Source organism: Macrosteles quadrilineatus, unplaced genomic scaffold, assembly GCF_028750875.1.
Source record: "Macrosteles quadrilineatus isolate MER2022 unplaced genomic scaffold, UCM_ALF_1.0 Scaffold_8__2_contigs__length_117827958, whole genome shotgun sequence".
Lineage (NCBI taxonomy): Eukaryota > Metazoa > Arthropoda > Insecta > Hemiptera > Cicadellidae > Macrosteles > Macrosteles quadrilineatus.
The window spans coordinates 76,158,538-76,174,397 of NW_026542601.1; the positions used below are offsets into that span (position 1 = coordinate 76,158,538).

Below are 15,860 nucleotides of genomic sequence, written 5' to 3' on the forward strand. Positions count from 1 at the left end.
TACAAATGTCAATTGAAGGGAAATTCATCTAATGAGTGAGACCTAAGGGTACAGTCCGGACAAGAAAAACTCCTGTGGAAAATTCACTTATAAAATAGACTATACCTTTAGATCACTGTCTCCATTAGTAGGCTGGTAATGATAATATTCTTTCAAAACATACTCTTGTTAAATAATTTTTTTATTGCACATAATCTCATACTGCAAATAATTAATTGTAAGCTTTTGGTTCATCATGCATGTACTCGTACTGTACTTCATATTTTTTAGTTTAGGGTTTTGTATTAATTAAAATATTGATCTTGTAATAAAACTTTATTTTTCAAAGTAGTTAATTCACAAGTGTAAATAGAATAAGGACTAAAATCTAGAATGGTAAGTTCTAAGAAAATAATACAGTGGCAAGACACTTTCTTCAAGCAATAGCTTAGTGAGCAGTTTTTAACAATTGTTTTGTATGAATAATTAAAAATACATGGTTAAGGGTAGCTTACTAGTGAAAATCTATATTTTACCGCAAAACTTTGCTGTTTGGCTAAAGTTCGCTTTTCTTCTCAGTGTCTCACAGTGTGAAATTTTAGATTTCGGTTTTACTTACTCATGTACATTACACACATCTTAACTAAACACTACGGTAACATTGAAACTTAAATAAAATATTTTGACAGGGAATTTCAATAATACAATGGTCTATGACTTTTCCTTAGATGAAACAAAATAAATAGTCTTGACGCTGTTCCATCTCGGATCACAGAGAGTTGAATACGTGATGTCACGTAGCTGGTCACAGTGGGAGATACCGCAGGAAGGTCACGAAAAGTTTGAGCGTGACCAAGGACAAGAAAGTGGTCACAGCTAGATGCAGCCAATACAACCTAGAAAGATTATCACACATTAGTTATAAGTTCCTTTAATAGGTATTCTGAAATAAATTTAATGTCACAAATAGACATTCATCAAACAATACAACAATACTTTAATTTTAAAAACAATTCATAGATGAAATCAAAATGAGTGTTTGAAAATGTCACTGTTGAGAACAAGTTTCAGAAGTTTCAGCAGGACGTCATAAAGTAAATATTAAGTAAATTGATGTTCCATCTGTAGGAAATCATTTCTGGCTCATGATGACTAAAAAAGTAACTAGTCCTACTAAATAAATTAAGTCGATGACATTTTAGGGTGGAGAAGGAGAAGACGTAGTTTTAATAAAAGATGTTGGTGGGCTCTTTTAACCTTCCATTTAGCTGTCACACAGGTCTCAGGCCTGTGCAAGGAACATCCAGCAAGGATAGGGGTGAGATGGTCCAGTATAAGAGTTGAACTGTAGCCTACTAGTAAAATGTAGTGGCAGTAAGTGGCAGAATAGAAACTCACAACATTGATGACATGGATCCAAAGTCCATTGAGCTACCGCCTGAGCCACCAACTCTCCAATAATTACCAACAATTATATTTCAGTTTTGGGCCAGCAAAGGATAATAAAGAATTAATTGACTGAAATACCATACACATATTTCCAGTAAACATTTCACAGCTTAACAACCAAATTAACTGACAAAGCACAGTTTAGCATTGAGCCACATTACAGTAGACAGGGTACATGTATCAGCATAAAGCGTGAAATCTTCATGTTGTATGTACAAAAAATCTTATCCTGCAGCATTCCTTTAACTATAGGGCTAATAAGCACCACTATAATATCACCCAGCTCTGGGGACCTAGTGGGTCTTGATTAAAACCGGTTGAGCTTTTTTTAGTGGCGTAAATGACTCCTTCGGAGTGCAGGGGAGCGCTAAGGTCTAATTGTCACCGCTCATTCCAATTGCAGAAAAAGCTGACATTTCCGTGATCATGAGAGACGATGATATGTCTTCAAGATCGCGGAAGTCTTGAAGACCGTTCAAGACCATTTCACAGTACAGTAGAACCTCTGATATCCGACCTCATAATAGCCAACTCCTCAGGATATTGTGTGGTCAGGACCTAGTGTCCAACAGTCTACTTGTTTCCTGTCTGGGGTCATAACACAGAGTATGTTCGATTAACCAAAAGGCCGATTGCGGATGCTATAATTGTGGCAAACAATCACCACTGTCGTTGATATCGGATATTGCCGCCGTCGCGGGAGACGATAACCGATATCGCAGAGACTGCAAGCTATGCTCACTTCTGCCGCGGTCGTGGAAGATGATTACCGAAGTCGCGGAGACTGCAAGTTACGCTCATGGGTGTTGTTGCGGTTGCGGGAGATGATTACCAATGTCGTGGAGACTGCAGGTTATGCTCCTCCTGATTTCCGACAATGGCCCGGTCCCAAAAACCGTATGTTTAGGGGACCGGATATGAGGGTTTCTTCTGTATTATGCTGTTTATTCTATTAAACAAAAATCTGAATCCTGAAATATGCAGTGTTCCTGACTTCAGTGAGATAAACAAATAGAACAGATGTGGTGATTTCTCGGATGTGGGTGGGGTCTGCTCAACATACTTACGCCACTGGCTCATTTAGTATTTTCCAAACACTGGAACGCAGTTTATCATTAACGACACTCAGCATGTAGCATCTTAATTGCAATCCTGACGGAGTCCCATCAATTTTAAACCACAAGTGTGGGAAGACATTTCATTTTTTTAATATCGCTATTGATGCTGTGAACATTCTGTGAGGTATCAAAAGCTGTTTAAAATCTGAGTTGAAAAAAAATTAAATAATAGTCAAATCATAGAAATAGAACAACTACATTACAGTACCAGCTGTTTGATGTAACAGTTTTGACTAAGCAACAGGTTCCCAAGATCTTATTTCTACCTGTTCCACTTCCTCCTTGCCCTTGGAAGAGTGTCAATGTCATCCTTAAGCAGATACACTCGCAGTCCTAGACACAGAGCTTGTGCATGGTACTCCCACGACATCTTGCCGATGTCAAAGAAAAATAACTCCTTGTCCTGTGAACAAAGCATTGTTTAATTAGAAGTTGAGAGGGTAAGAAAACTTGTTATATAAATATCTTCTCTTCTTTCCAATCCAAAATTCATTCAAGGAACTCAATAGTTATTCTTCATATGCCAGACCTATAGGATAAGGGGCTTTTATGTTGTTTATAGACCATTTGAAAATAAACATGATGAAAAATTGTATTTTTTTCTCAAAAAAGTCTGTGTTATTATTTTATGAACCAATTTTCAATTCACAACAAAAAGCCATTAACAAATAATGAAAAATATTTTTATGAAAAAACAAAAAGCTTCTTGATTAATATCAACATTTTGTTTAAAAATAGAAAAATGCTTTAGGAATCTACTACTTAGAGTCCAAATAATCTTCGACACTGTTCATTTTGTTATTAGAATCTAACAAAAACATTTACAACTGTTATTAAAAAATGGCACACCTTTTCACTGAGAGTTCGCCATAGTTTTTGGGTGTTGTCATTTTTGAAAGTCCAAATTCTATTGGCGAAATATGTCATAGTGTCTGCGAATTTGTCCAGTTTTCTGTATATTTTTGTCAGCCTGAAAACATTCCATGTAATAGCTTAAAAATCCCAATTAAAAAAGAAAAAAATATGTCAAGATTAATACATTCTTTACTCTAAATAAAATAAGGAAACTAAATGGGTTTCTTTCAGAGCCGGCTTTGGGTAGTGCGGGGCCCAGTGCAAACAATCAGAGCGGGGCTCCTTACTAAAAAAAAATAGTATACAACAAATTTGCTACACGAAAACCCGACTAAACTTATGTTTTAGAGTTATTCCTCCGTAAAACAAAAGAAAAATCTAGCTTTACTAAAATCTGGCTAATTTATCCTCATTTAAAAAGTTATATTCAAAGAATAGTTATTTTTTCAAATTATAATTAACACAAAATACAGCATTTTCTTAACCTTTTACCAGAAAACTTTTTAAGATATAGAAAATAAGTTCTACAGTGAGTTAACAAAGTAAAGAATGAAAAATTACACTCACATAGGTTTACGACCCGTAATTATTGCCAGTCCGTCCATGATATAGCCGAAGCACGTGTGGAAGAGGAAGTTGGCGATCATGAAGGCATAAGGGTTCTCAAAGCTCATAAAGAAGTAGTACCAGATGGCATGAACTGTCGGCCAGTTGGGTCCGTACTTGTGGGCTAAGACGTGAAACGTTTTCCAGGATATGGGGTTTTGGCTAGAACTGACGTAGTTGTATATCGGAATGTCCCCTTCTCTGTAACAAAAAGTATTAGTTGAGTTCCCATTCTAGCAAATAAACACTTATTCTAATACAACAAAATTATCTGACAAGTGTATCCAATCATTTTTGCAAGGACCATTTAGTTGGGTAGTGATTGTAGGGCTCATAATAAGAGAGAAACATACAGTTAACATTTTACTCAAACATAACCATCAAGAAACATGGTACATAAAGCAGGCTCTACTTTAAGATGGATTGAGAAGTTAACTTGCACCGTTCAAAGTCAACAATTGCTCTATTTGCATAGAAAAACAGCACATCTACTTTTAGTATCATCATCATGTCATATTACAAGACCTATGTGATATGAATGGAGTCATGAACCTTAGACACTGCCACTCACTAGCTCTACTAACACTATATAAAAACCACCTACACCAACTAAAGAAAGGGGGAAAAAGGAGAGCGGGATGGGACAACGAATAGAATTGTCCAAGACCCTAGGGACCAGTGCTAGACCACTTAATTGTATGTACCATTAAATGTATCTTATATATCTTAATTTCCTGTGAAAGCTTTTATCAACCAGCTTAGAAGTAGAACAGACTTACATTCTAGTTCCAGCTCGCCAGGCAGATGCTAGGAGAGCGTTGGTGACCAGATCCACAGGTACAATGTCTGTCACGTGCGTCTCGTCTCCGAAGTAGGTGTGTATCACTCCGGTCCCTAGACCAACCATTAGACCTGTCGGGCCGTACACGTTGTCTATCCAGCCTCGGACAGGCTCCTTGTACGATGATATAACTGTAATCAAGACCAATTTTAGTCAGCTCATTGTGCAATCAGCTTTTTGAAATCCTAGTAAAGGATTTAGGAGTTTTTAGTGACATCCAAGCCCTTGAAACGTTTAGTGAAAAAAGACCCTTATGTTACATCATTAACCAAAGATTTAATTTGGAGTGTATAATGATATTTCTATAAGCCGCATTTACAAGAAGCCAGTTGGCAGGTTTGAGGCAAGTCTTAACCTGTCTGTCAACTGGCCTCGTGTAAACGCAGTTTTAGTGATTTAGTTCAGGACATAATTTATCCATTTTGTCTTAACACAAACGATTGACTGATTTAATCAAGTTTTGAATGTGACTTGTCTTGTTCTTGATCTGTACCTTATATATTTTACTGAGCACTGTTTTTTGCTCTTTTCCCTTTGCAGAAAAGTAGTAAGGTTAATGTATAATAAGTTAATATACTTCGTTCACAAAATTTAGGCGGTTTTAGGGGAAGAAATCGTTCCCTCCTACCTTTAAAACAACAGATCAAGATCAACAGCTGAGGTTTGCTAAAAACTCAATCAGCTGCAACATTAAAAAACAAAAAAAAGTAGTGGGAGAACTTCCCTTCAAACCGCATAAGAGAAACTAGAATGTGATATAGCTGATTGTGTAAAAACACAGATAAGTAAGAAACAGAGTATAGATTCAATGGTACACTTTAAGTGGTGTCTAGAGCAAATTATATTCCTCATCCCCTTCTGCTCTCCTTTCCCCCCTCGCCATCACGCACTTCAGCACTCTCGGGGTAGGAAGACCCTGTGCAGTACAACTGCTGTACAAATATGCTATGTGGCTGTCGACTTTGGGGTCTTCCGTGCTTTATACTAGTAATTCAACATACCAGAGCTATAGGCGAACGGTTGTCCCATAAGCATATCCTCTGTATCTTATTTCTCTGTGGTGAAAACCATTAAAAGGATTGAGCTATAAAATTTGAAAATGATTGATTTATTTTTCTGGTACGCAGGTAGCAGCAACTTACTTAGTCAACTTAGAACTTACAATGACAACTTACTTAGTCTTTTCTCCATTGAAATGTCATAAACATACAGAACAGAAAAGAATTAAAGTCAAGAAGGTTGATAAATATTTACCAACTGCAGGTCTGAAGACGGTGATGGGAAGTCCTCTCCCCTCTTTATTTACGACTTGTTCAGCCATAGCTTTTGTGAATGTGTAAGTGTTCGGCCAGTCTGCCAGTAAACTGGAAACATATGTCATATAGCTATTGTGTAAACTTAAGGGGGGATTAGTAAATTCCTCCTGCACCCTGTAGAGAGTTTTAACCTGAAAACAATAATTTTTGCTAGGACTCTATCTATAATAGTCAAATTTTTTCATATATCATAATTACATCATGAGAACATTATTTTTTTATAAGCAGAAGGAGAAAAATGAACACCCTAAATCTAAATTTTTTTCCAGAGTATGTAGTGAGAATTTTGATATTTTCTATGTCTTTTGCCACCATTAACTATTATAAAAAAAAAGTCTTCTTCAAAACTATAACTTCTTTTTCATTACTATACTAAACAAAAATCAGGGACTGGGAAATAGTTCACATTGGTACAAGAATCACAACACTTTACACAATCCACAAAGAATAGAATATCACTGACACTGACAGTATTTTAGGCCAAAGAAGGTTAGAATCTGAGATAGAGACCCTCTTGAGTTCGACTCTCTCTTCAACTCAAACCTTCCTTGGTTGAAAATGACGTGACAGTTAACTATTCTAATTTGTGTGTACAGAGTAAGTCTTGTGTTTCTTGTGCCATTAGACTCTTTCCCATCCAGTTTACCTGCAGAGAATCTGATTGTGGCTCTCTGTAAATTAGATAGATAGATCTACTATTTTCACAAAAATCCTCAACACCTAGGCCCTTGTGCTCTATGTTACATCCATGGTATGTTTAGTGGAAATGTATACCTGGGTGTGAGCGCCTCCAACTCCGCCTCATCCTTGGTCTTCAGCAGCTGACTGAGGTCCTCGTAGGAGGTCGGCATGTCGTAGAACCTCTCCTCAATGTGGAGGTGGTTACAATTCGCAAACGCTGTTGATACGTGCACCATCGACTGGAATGTAATATAGCAGCATGTTAATAGACCTCAAATCACAAATTATGAGGTGATACCTTTGGAAAACCTTATGAATTTGTTGATCGATTGTTACTCTCTTGCACTATGCCTTTTGTTGAATAAATTTGAACAGCTAGTTTATACTGATAGAACTATTTAGTACAGGTATACAAATAAAGCATACCTCAATTAATTGTGAATGAATGAAAGTTGTATGTAGGTTAGGTAAATCTTGTGTAGTTATCTTACAGCTTTTTAATATAGGAGTGTGGGATGCTTAGTTTATAATTATGTCACTCTATTATTTGGATTTAACACAAGTAGCTGAGTACAAATAAATGAAAATCATAAATGTTTCATTGACAAGTTTTACTATAATCTATATATTGATTTACTATCTTCAGAGAACAAAAAGAAATCCCTGTACAATCCACAACTCACTCAAATACTTTAGTCAAAGTACCTAACCAGTTCATTGAGAGAGTCTCGAGTGGAATTCTAAACAATGGTAGTTATTATTTATGTAGACTGATTACATTTTGAATTTTTATCTTCATATCGTTCATCTCCAAGTCCCTCTATATGTTTTTAAAATATCATAAATAATTGTGAAATTGTAAAAGAAACCATTTATAGTAGAGATTCTCAACCTGTTTTGCTCCACGCCCCCCCCCCCCCTTTAGAATCCTGAATTTTTCTCACACCTCCCATACCCCCACCCACCATATTAAACTCATACATCATATTTTAGTTGCCGCATTATTATCGCTCTGTGTAATTAATTATCCATAAGGTACAGTACCTGTTGTGATGAAATTTAAAATTTTAATTTGACCACAATCCAAAACTAATTTTATATATTTTTGCCCTATTTTATTTATTTGATAATTACCATATTTTTCTAGGAACGATCATGCCTCCCCTAAAATCCTTCCTCGGTCCCCAGGTTGAAAAAAAACACTGATTTAGAAGGATGCATAGTTTGTTTAAAAAAGTACGAATTAATGTGTGCATGATCTATGGTCACAGAATATAATTTGTCTAATGTTTCCACTGTCCCAGAGGAACTGATAGTCATGGTCCTACCTTGAGATTCTTGATCTCTCTGGCCAGAGCCAAGATTTCCCGGGTTCCCTGAACATTGATGGTGGTAGCCGTCTTGATCGGCTCGTTGAACCGAACTGTGGCTGCTCCGTGAATCACTACGTTCACTGAGTCGATAACCAACTGACGATCTCTAGGGCTCAATCCTAGTCCCAACAATGAAACGTCACCTTCCAACGCGGAAACTTTGCTGCGGTACCAGGGGACCTCTGTCTTCAGTCTCCTGTACACCTGCAACAGTGGAAAAGGTAATAAAAAACTAGCTACTGAAAAAATCCTGTTGGAAAGAAACTTGAAGAGTAGCAAGTTTAAAGTACAGTAGAGAATGTCAACGCATATCTATAATGAGGTGGGAAAGCCTCTAAAACCTGTTCTAACATATGTGAATAACATATGAGTGAGGGATGAGCAAGGTGCTTTACGAAGGTAGCTTTTTTACTGACTAAGATCAGCTGTTTCTTTGGATAAGACAGATTATTTACCCCAATGATCAAGTTAAGTATGGATTTAGTTTGGTATAATTTTGTAATACAGTACATGCATTACAAATCATCTATTCCATTGAAGACTTCCATTGAAAAATTCATTAAAATTTAAAAACATGAAAATATAAAAAGTTTAAATTAAATCTAAACCTTAGAATTAATTAATTGTAATGTTGATACAATGCAAATTGTGAAGGCAAAAAAGTATTATTATTATGTACTTTATACTTTAACACTTTCATCTGAAATGGCGACAATTCGAAGGTAAGCCAAGTATGAATGGAGATGAGTGTAGGATGAGTGGCACGATCTTGTAGTCTTTGTTACTGACTATGGCCGATATGTTCCTTAGACAGGACTTTTAATTAACAGCCCATACAGCCAATGACAACTAAGGGACCTACAGTTTATAGTGGAATCTGAACCACATTTTTGCCTTGTAATTTACAAAATGGTCTAAATATCAGGGTAGTACTGCCGAATAGTCTTAGTACTCACTACTAGTGCCTTGTTAGTGTATTGTTGTCACACAATATATTAAATAACTGATTATTATTTTCAAATAATTTTTAAGAAATACCGACAAATACTCAGATAATGGTTATTTAAGCTCTCATTAAAATAAAAAAAAAATTCCTCATTATTAGTAAATTTGTAATATCCGAGCGTAAGCTTTTTAACATCGTATTTTTACCTTCTTAGTGATAGTAAGGATCTAGTGAGGGTTAGATATATTCTTATCCCGATTCTGGTGTTGTATTTTTTCATTTTCTGACTTTTCTACAAATCGTGGCCGAATTATTTTGGCTTGGGTAACGTCTTTTCCAATAAGCAATTCTACTCTCAAATAATCATTCACATTTAGTTTTATGATAGAAGAAAACTATTCATCACTACACCCAACCAAAATAGTATATTTTTTAATGTGTTAAACGAGGAAGAATTTTATTTTTTACAAGTGTAAAACATGACAAGAAAGAAGCAAATAAAACATAGCTAGAGGAGTAGAGTGCATAGGTCATGGTCAAGGTGACCATAGAAGTGAGAATCTGAATATTTGAATACAAGATTCTGGTTTTGAATAGAATTCCTACCACTAGGGAAATAGCTTGTGTAAGAAATCCATTGTCTACTGTTGCTTTGATACCTGCAACAATGATGCTCGCAGGAAACATTTCCAGGAATCAAGAATCAAGAATTTTATTGTCGTTAAGCACATGGCAATAGACAAAGTCAAATACGGTATTATAAGACATCAAATGTGCAATATGGACAAATATAAAATAATAAATCAAAACAGACATATACAGGGTGAGTTTTAATTGTCCCCCCCCCAACTTTTTTCTACATTTTTTCAAATATCAATACCAGACCACTTCCAAACATTGTTGGGTAGTAAGTACTTCATTTTGACAAGGTGGTCATTTCCGGCCGCCATCTTGGATCCGCCATATTGGATACAAATTTTTTTTTAAATGTAAAGGTGGGAATGTGACCCATTATTTCGAACTAAATTTTTACCCTGATTACAATGCCGCAAACTGTTTTTAAAAATCTTGATTCATTCTAAAGTTATGAGGGTTTTTTAAAACTTTATTTTTAGTCCATTTTAACATTGTGCATTTACAAACTAAGACCATAATCTCACAATGGTGCTAGATCAAGATAAGTATACACTACCAGTAATTGTCGACCTATTTTCACTTGGTTATGACTGATGTATTTTTTTCGGCCGCCATCTTGGATCCGCCATTTTGAAATGTGATAAATTATTTTAAATATGAAGGGGGTGTTGTGACCCATCATTTCGAACTACTTTTTTAAGCTGAACTCAATGCCGCAATCCATTTTTTGTTATCAAGTTTTATTTAGGAAATATTGAAATTTTTTTGTAAAAAATATCAATATTTAAAAATCAAAAAATGAAAATGAAAAACGGATCATGGAATTAAGTTCAGCTTAAAAAAGTAGTTAGAAATGATGGGTCACAGCACCCCCTTTATATTTAAATAATTTATCACATTTCAAAATGGCGGATCCAAGATGGCGGCCGAAAAAAATACATCAGTCATAACCAAGTGAAAATAGGTCAACAATGACTGGTAGTGTATACTTATCTTTATCTAGCATTATTTTGAGATTATGGCCTTAGTTTGTAAATGTACAATGTTAAAATGGGCTAAAAATAAAGTTTTTAAAACCCCTCATAACTTTAGAATGAATCAAGATTTTTAAAAACAGTTTGCGGCATTGTAATCAGGGTAAAAATTTAGTTCGAAATAATGGGTCACATTCCCACCTTTACATTTGAAAAAAAAATTTTGCATCCAATATGGCGGATCCAAGATGGCGGCCGGAAATGACCACCTTGTCAAAATGAAGTACTTACTACCCAACAATGTTTGGAAGTGGTCTGGTATTGATATTTGAAAAAATGTAGAAAAAAGTTGGGGGGGGGGACAATAAAAACTCACCCTGTAGATATAGACACTGAAAAAACAGCTACAAGTACAAAATCACTATCTAATTAAGTTAAAATCTTAATGTAGGGTACTAATATCACAGGCCAAAAATTCGTTAACAGAATAAAAAACATTTTCTTTTAACCACTTTGACAGAGTTATTTTGAATCTGCTTAGGTTCACAGTCCAGGCTTCTTTTGGCAGCTTGTTAAAAAGCTTGACTTTCATAAACAAATGGCTTTTTTTAGATTTTTCTAGTTTTATAGATATGCAATCAAGTAAATAGTTCCGTCTAGTATTATATTTGTGAAATTCACTTCTAAAACTATAGCTATTTAAGTTTCCCTTAACACTAACTAAGCTAAAATATACATACAAACACGGAAGAGTCATTATTTGGAATTCTTTAAAATGTGGAACACATGACTCTCCGTCAGGAATGTTTACCATTATCCTAATTGCTTTTTTTTGCCATATAAATGCTTTTTCAGAATCTGAGCTATTACCCCAAAGTGTTATTCCATACATTAAATGGGAATTTAAAAAAGCATAGTAAGCTGTAACTAACATTGAGGAACTATAGTTCGGCCGCTTAGAAAGCGACCTCCTCCAGCATTGGTTTAGCATTAGCGCGCAGGTCGTTTTCTAAGCGGCCGAACTATAACACAATTTTTTAATTTTCTAAGTAAACAAGTAACTCTAGATAGTTTTCTACACAGCTGATTTATTTGAGATTTCCAGTCAAGTCTGCTATCTAGGTATAATCCTAATAGTTTTACTGGTTTAATGCCTTCATTAAAGCCAGAGTTAAAGCCAGAAGAGAGCAAACAGGTAGATTTTTCTTGGGATGGGGGGGGGGGGGGTTTGGAGAAAAGACCCTCCTCCGCAAACAGTTTTAGCATTACACTTAAAACATGTTTAAGTTATCTAAATCAGCAATGCGTACATTATTTCCAAAAACATTTACAATGTTCTTTTGTCAATAAAATAATGTATGTTGCTTTAACTTTAAATTTATGTATTTAAAGAAACAAAATTACATACAAAATTAAAACTAAGGAAAAGTGGAAATTATTTCAGGGAATAATGGTGCTAATGTCTGTTCTTCACTGCAAGATTTAGATCAATGTTTGGTTCTCGTCATTCAACTATTGCGCATATGTTGATGTTTCGCTATTGATTTGCTTGTTTTTAGTAACCACAGAGAATAGACCTTTTTTTGGACCATTTATGGGATGGTCTATTGTCTGTGGTATAACTTATTGCACTTTCAATTTAAAACTTCAATTAAAACAATATTTTGTGTTCTGTGTAGTAAAAACCTGAGATTTAATTGAGCCAATGTTGATTGGTCGCCATTTCATTGAAAAGTATTAAAAGTATTAAGTATTGATGTTGTTGGTGTTGAGTGTTTGATCCAAGCACTATGTAGTGTAATTTTCTTTCATTATAAACAAGTCTAAGTCAAAATTCATCAACGCAACTAGAAAATATTTTAGGCTGCAGTATTGCTACAACTGACTAATATTTTGGTCCTTGCACCTTTTGCAATTTGATAATTTGTTTTAGTTATTTATTGCACGAGTTTGGCCTAACCAATAATTTTCCTAGCTTATCTGCAAGATCCCGTTCCTAGGTTAATTCCTTATTTGTTTGATTTAAAAGAGATAAAAACAATTGTTTTGTATTGTTAAAATAAAATGTTGGTGGTTAAAACAGGTTTTATGGAAAAAACTACACTACTGCACATAAAGCTTGCAGTAACGGCAAGTGAAAGTATTTCTTACACTTTGATCATTCTTGGTATACGTCAGTTGGTCATAAATTTCACTGTGAGAAGCGTGAAAAGCTATATGAAGATATGTTAAAATATGGAGATTGCTGTGGAGAAAGTGTACATTTTAAATAGGTACTAAGTACACATTCGTAAATTGAAGGTGGTAATAGCACTGAGAAGCAAATATCTCCATTTAGGACTCGTAGCTTTTACTATGTTAAGAACCTCTGTTGCTGTAAAACTTGCTAACTGAAAATTTTCTGTAGACTTTTAAAATCTTTGTCCAAACAGGCTCGTAACCAATCAAAATTTAAGCTTAGGTGCACAATTTAATTTACTATAATTTGTCAAAATTATCTCCTGGCTATGGCCCCATTAAATATTTCTAATTTTGAAAACTATGAAATATGTGGGGTTTGATAGACTAAATCCAACTTTAAGCCTATATTTTCAAACCTTTCCAGCATAAGTTTTCATAGCACAACATCCACTGATTTCTGTGAAATTCCCTAAACATAGTTTGGTTAAGGACAATAACTACTCACTCTGTCCTCGAAGATGGCGTTGAGTCTGTCGTTGACTTGTTGTCCCTTCTTGGGTCGGATGAGAAGGTAAACATGATCAATGTGAGGAATACTCCTGAGAAGTTTCTCCAAAACCACCTTCCCCAGAAACCCCGTCCCTCCGGTGATGAAGACACGAGCACCTCGGAAGAATTCCTGGATATCAGAACCCTGAAAGAAACAATATGGGAAGTGTGAGATTCTGCAGAGTGATAGATTAACGTTTGGGTATGCAATCCTGGAAGAAACAATAAGAAAAGTGAGGCTGCAAAGTTCTGGATGGACTTCTAGGAATCCCGTATTTTAAAACTATTTAATAGAGTGTGTGATGTGTGAAATTCTACAAAGATCTTTCTTTAGATCTTCTAGAAAGATTCTTGAAGAACTACAGCATCTATTGTTTGAAATGACTTTCTTGAACAGCTGTTAGTGGGAAGATGAAGCTATAGAGAATATTTGGATACTGGTACTATTTTTAACTTCCGTAGGAGAATTTAAAAGATAAAAATAATCATGCCTCCCTGTAAAGCACAGGTACAGCTTTAGGGGGTATTGACGCTAAGAAACTCGATCTTGACCGAATTAGTTTTTATAATTTTCCTTCTTGACATATTCTTGAGTACTCGATATTAATATTGTGTTGAAGACTTTTCAGACAGACATAAGCGAGTATCCCAAGGCTGATTATTAGGGGCTCCGGGTACTGTATGCAATTCTGGATCTATTAGAGTAGAGAATAAAATAACTTATAGATTTTATCCTACATATTAATAGGCATGCACGTTTCTTGAAAACCATTTTTCTCAGCTCATGTGCATCACAGGGAAAATCTACACATACTGTTAGAAAGATATTTTCCTATAGGTGTGTAGAATCCCGTTATAAATTTAAACAGGCTCAAAAATAAGCACAAAAAATGAATTTAAAATTAAAAAAATTACATTAGCCTTATGGGTTGCCATGCTTGTGACATAATAACAACAAACTATAAACAGAAAGTCAAAACGATTGGAAGAAATTCCAATCACATGTTTTATTTATAGTTTGGGGTAAAAATAAAGAAGTCTGTACATTACATATTTTTGGTAGAGTTTTTGACCACTATACGACCTCTAGTTTTATTAAAAAATACTTTTATTAATTTTGTGTAGGTTACTTTATACTATTAATGGAAATAAGGGAGAACATTATCTCATTCTTCTTTGAAACTGTTAATACTAAACGACCCTTGTAAAAACTCTAAAGCAATCTCAGTAGTTTTTCCATGTAGTTGAGTAGCAATGACTCTTAAAAGTATATTATAACTCTACAACAGTAAGTCAAAACAAAGCAAGGCAGACGTCAGACATCTAGTCTATACCTTGACATCCTCCGGGATCTGTTTGGCTGGCTGGAAGTCCCTCTCCCCCAGGATCTCAAGGGGGTCCCGCAGGTTGTACGGGATCTCTGCGTTACGCAGCTTCATCTCCTCAGCCACCATCCCTGCAAAAATGATTTGATTTGTTCTGAATACCTCTGTGGTAGATTTAAATATCTTTGCCTGTGATGTAGTAAAAACAATTAGAGTTTTGTTTCAAGAAGGATTAAAAATTTAAAAAATAGTCATTTATACCTAATTATAAAAAGCTGGGTTCAATTTTAATCCTAAAACGTGGCCGAATTTTACAGAATTCGCAGACAGAATGTGTTAACATTTATTCACACTTTGGTTTTAGTTTTAACCAATGGTAGGTTTTCTTAAGCATATCTATTATTTTTCCATGATTTAAAAATCCAGTTATCTCTGTCATAGACCTTGAGTCCAGCTGGTTTAAACAGTGTCTACTGTTGTTGCTGAAAACATTGCCAATACACAGCAGGTTTGGGTATTGAGGTTAAATCACATTCTTGCCTCAAAAGGAAGAGAAGCAAAGCTGCAGTCACAAAAGTTCGGTCAGTAAACCTATTGTAACATTGAATTTATTTTACAATCAATAGTGAATACAATCTATGTAGCTGTAGTGCGGAATGTAAGCTATGCATCAGATTAATTGCCGATTCTTATGGTGTGAGAAAGCTGAACTTAATAAATAATATAACCTAGCTCTTTGGATTTGGTTTTATGAATTTAGGTAATTTTTTTCATTTCAGCCAAACAAGATTGCAATTTTGATAAAGAAAGACATCACCCAGCAATTACTTTTTAAAGTAAGACTATTCTGTAGCAATTCTCAATAATTTTTTTGTCCTAATACTGTACATCCGTTAGGAGATGAATAGTCAAAACTCCACTAAGAAAAGAAAACAGAGGAAACAAAAGTAAGAATAACGAATGAAGTCATAGTCATACATATCCAAAAGGTGAAAGGCAGGTACTTGGTGTCTCAGATAAGATACTACGCA

At 35.0% G+C, this 15,860-nt stretch overlaps 1 protein-coding gene across 2 annotated transcripts in view; it reads right to left on the reverse strand.

The window, feature by feature from the left end:
* Positions 1–296: 296 nt before the first annotated feature.
* The window catches only part of LOC128999827 (fatty acyl-CoA reductase wat-like), a 28,305-nt gene continuing 12,741 nt past the window's right edge, over positions 297–15,860 (reverse strand). For both annotated transcript variants that reach the window (XM_054426523.1, XM_054426524.1), the window contains exons 2-11: positions 14,839–14,960; positions 13,461–13,649; positions 8,174–8,422; positions 6,939–7,084; positions 6,103–6,212; positions 4,787–4,979; positions 3,969–4,208; positions 3,396–3,516; positions 2,813–2,949; positions 297–875 (exon numbers count right to left, since the gene is read on the reverse strand). In XM_054426523.1, coding sequence (XP_054282498.1) covers positions 785–875; positions 2,813–2,949; positions 3,396–3,516; positions 3,969–4,208; positions 4,787–4,979; positions 6,103–6,212; positions 6,939–7,084; positions 8,174–8,422; positions 13,461–13,649; positions 14,839–14,958 — 1,596 coding nt within the window. In that variant the 5' untranslated portion in view covers positions 14,959–14,960 and the 3' untranslated portion in view covers positions 297–784. The remainder of the gene's footprint in view (positions 876–2,812; positions 2,950–3,395; positions 3,517–3,968; positions 4,209–4,786; positions 4,980–6,102; positions 6,213–6,938; positions 7,085–8,173; positions 8,423–13,460; positions 13,650–14,838; positions 14,961–15,860) is intronic.